This window comes from Aplysia californica, unplaced genomic scaffold (assembly GCF_000002075.1).
Source record: "Aplysia californica isolate F4 #8 unplaced genomic scaffold, AplCal3.0 scaffold00007, whole genome shotgun sequence".
Lineage (NCBI taxonomy): Eukaryota > Metazoa > Mollusca > Gastropoda > Aplysiida > Aplysiidae > Aplysia > Aplysia californica.
Genome location: NW_004797277.1, coordinates 590,211 through 592,461, shown reverse-complemented (window position 1 = coordinate 592,461; position 2,251 = coordinate 590,211). Strand labels below are relative to the sequence as shown.

Below are 2,251 nucleotides of genomic sequence, written 5' to 3'. Positions count from 1 at the left end.
TGTGTATGAGAGTGAGTGAGTGAGTGAGTGAGTGAGTATGTGAGTGTGCGAGTGAGTGTGTGAGTGTGTGAATGTGTGCGTGTGTGTTTGTGTGTGTGTGTGTGTGTGTGCGCGCGCGCGTGTGTGTGTCATCTATTTACAGTAAAGTTATGCGAGTGCGATCGAACCTGCTCCCACGGCCACATCCTGTCCAAGACAATCACCTGTTCATGGACCAGTTTTCACTTCGACCCTTACGGATTTTTTTTGGTTTTTGCTTTTTTGCTTTGGTTGTTTGTTTTTTTAGTTGCTTGTTTTGTTGTTGATGGTTTTTGGTTGTTGTTTTTTTATGTTGTTGTTTGTTTGTTTGTTTTTAAAATGACATTATCCAACAGGATCGCCAGTCTAAGAGGACGACTTTTCTCCTCGACTATAGGCGGTTTAGATGCACGTTTAACCCATATCAAAAAAAGCCTAAATAGAAAGTACAACAAATGTACCCCTTCAACCCACTGGTATGCTTTTAACGTTCCTTTCAACGCTGACGTTATTCAATTCAAGAGGCAGGACCTCCGAATTTGTCTTTCCCACGTAAAACCCAGCCTAATGGCGAGAAAGAACCTGAACTTCCCAAAACACTCAATTGGGGTTTCAAACCAGGGAGGTCCGCTCCATCTCACTCCCAGCATGCACATGTTAGTTTTGATAAAGAATTTTACGGCACTTGCAACACAATAAGATCGCATGAACTACGATAAACGCCGACGATTAGAGGTGTTACAAGAGAGTAACACACACACAAAAAAGAATAGAGATAAGGACGATAGCTGTTTGATAGGAAAGAAGGAGCAAAAACCACACCAGAGCACCCGCCAACCACCCACACATGTATAATATAATATGTAATATGCCGCACGCAGTATTGTGCACCTATTTCCGTACAACCACTATGAAGAGTACAATTTCCTTCCCTCAGGCGAGTTCGGAGATTATGAAGATGACGACGATAGGGGAGACGTGGTGCCCCAAGATGGTAGGCTGGAGTGATGACCCGCCTGTGTCCAGTAACACTAACACTTTCGTATTAGCGCGTGACTGTGACCCTGTACTTATATAACAAAAATAACAATAACAGTTGCATTTATATAGCACATATTATATCCACGCTAAAAAGAATGCTCTGCTCTGTGCATTTCACAACCATTGTGTGCATGAGTGAAGTAACAAGAGCACCAGTGTGGTCTAAATAAGTACGAGTTCACTCTTACTAAATCACATCATATATTTTACATATTATTGTACCTGATCGTTTTAACACCCCCCCCCCCCTCCTCGCCCAACAATTCACCTTTTTTTAAATATCCAAGCCTGTTCTAATGATGTGGATGTCCCATGTCCCCAATGACATACATCTGATAATTTAAAAAGTGGGCTGCTTTGTCTCTGCCTATTAAGACGAACTAAGGCAGAGTGGTTTGTTTGAGTTAAAGAAAAGCACATCGACACAAAAAAATGCCATTTACAGCAGGGAAAAAGTAAAGTAGACAGACAGGGGGGAAAAAGAGGGAAAATAAAGGAGTGGGACCAACCAGTGGCGTCCTCCAGTCACCCGCAAGGCAGTGCGGGATACTTCATCCCAGAAGCATGGTAAAGACACTCGATAAAATATCGTTCCCATAGTGAGAATTGAACACAATACTACTACGTCTATAGTATGCAAAGCCCTGAGACAAACCATGACCCATAACACTACAAAACGGGCGACCTCTGCTCTACAACAAGAGTCTCAGACTGCCCAGCGATACAGAACCACCTACTCTGACTGTGAGAGTGAATGTAAGTTTTAGTAAGAGTTTTAAGGCACTTGCAACACAAGTAGGTCATATAAGTGCCGAAGGTTAGAGGGTTGTTACTAGAGAGTAGCATACGCAACAACAACAAAAAAGTGGTAAATCTGACAGAAATCTTGAATTCTGAATGAAATTCAAACCAATTTTATCCTCCGTACTTAATGTATGGACAGAAGGCTACCACTAAATCATATAAATATGTCCTCCCAGGTAAGGGTGTGTGCGTGCGGTAAGGGGTGGGGGTGGGGGGGCACATCTCCGCTCCGAAGAAAGGCAGCTGTTTTTTAATCTCCTTCTCCTACCCGTGCCCAGACTAGTATATTTTTGTTTGTCTTGTCTTTTTGCAGTAAGCAATTTACAGCACTTGCAAAACACACACACACACACACACACACACACACACACACACACACACACACACA

The 2,251-nt window shown here is 42.8% G+C and overlaps 2 protein-coding genes across 2 annotated transcripts in view; one reads left to right on the top strand and one right to left on the bottom strand.

The window, feature by feature from the left end:
* The window catches only part of LOC101861087 (nucleolar protein 16), a 43,405-nt gene that overhangs the window by 11,707 nt on the left and 29,447 nt on the right, over positions 1–2,251 (bottom strand). The gene's annotated exons all lie outside the window — the stretch shown is intronic.
* Positions 1–2,251, top strand: part of LOC101860860 (testicular haploid expressed gene protein-like) — a gene marked incomplete in the record, with an annotated part of 23,563 nt that overhangs the window by 6,317 nt on the left and 14,995 nt on the right. Inside the window, 1 exon segment of the mRNA XM_005089566.3 lies at positions 956–1,012. Within this exon segment, the coding sequence (XP_005089623.2) occupies positions 956–1,012 (57 nt within the window).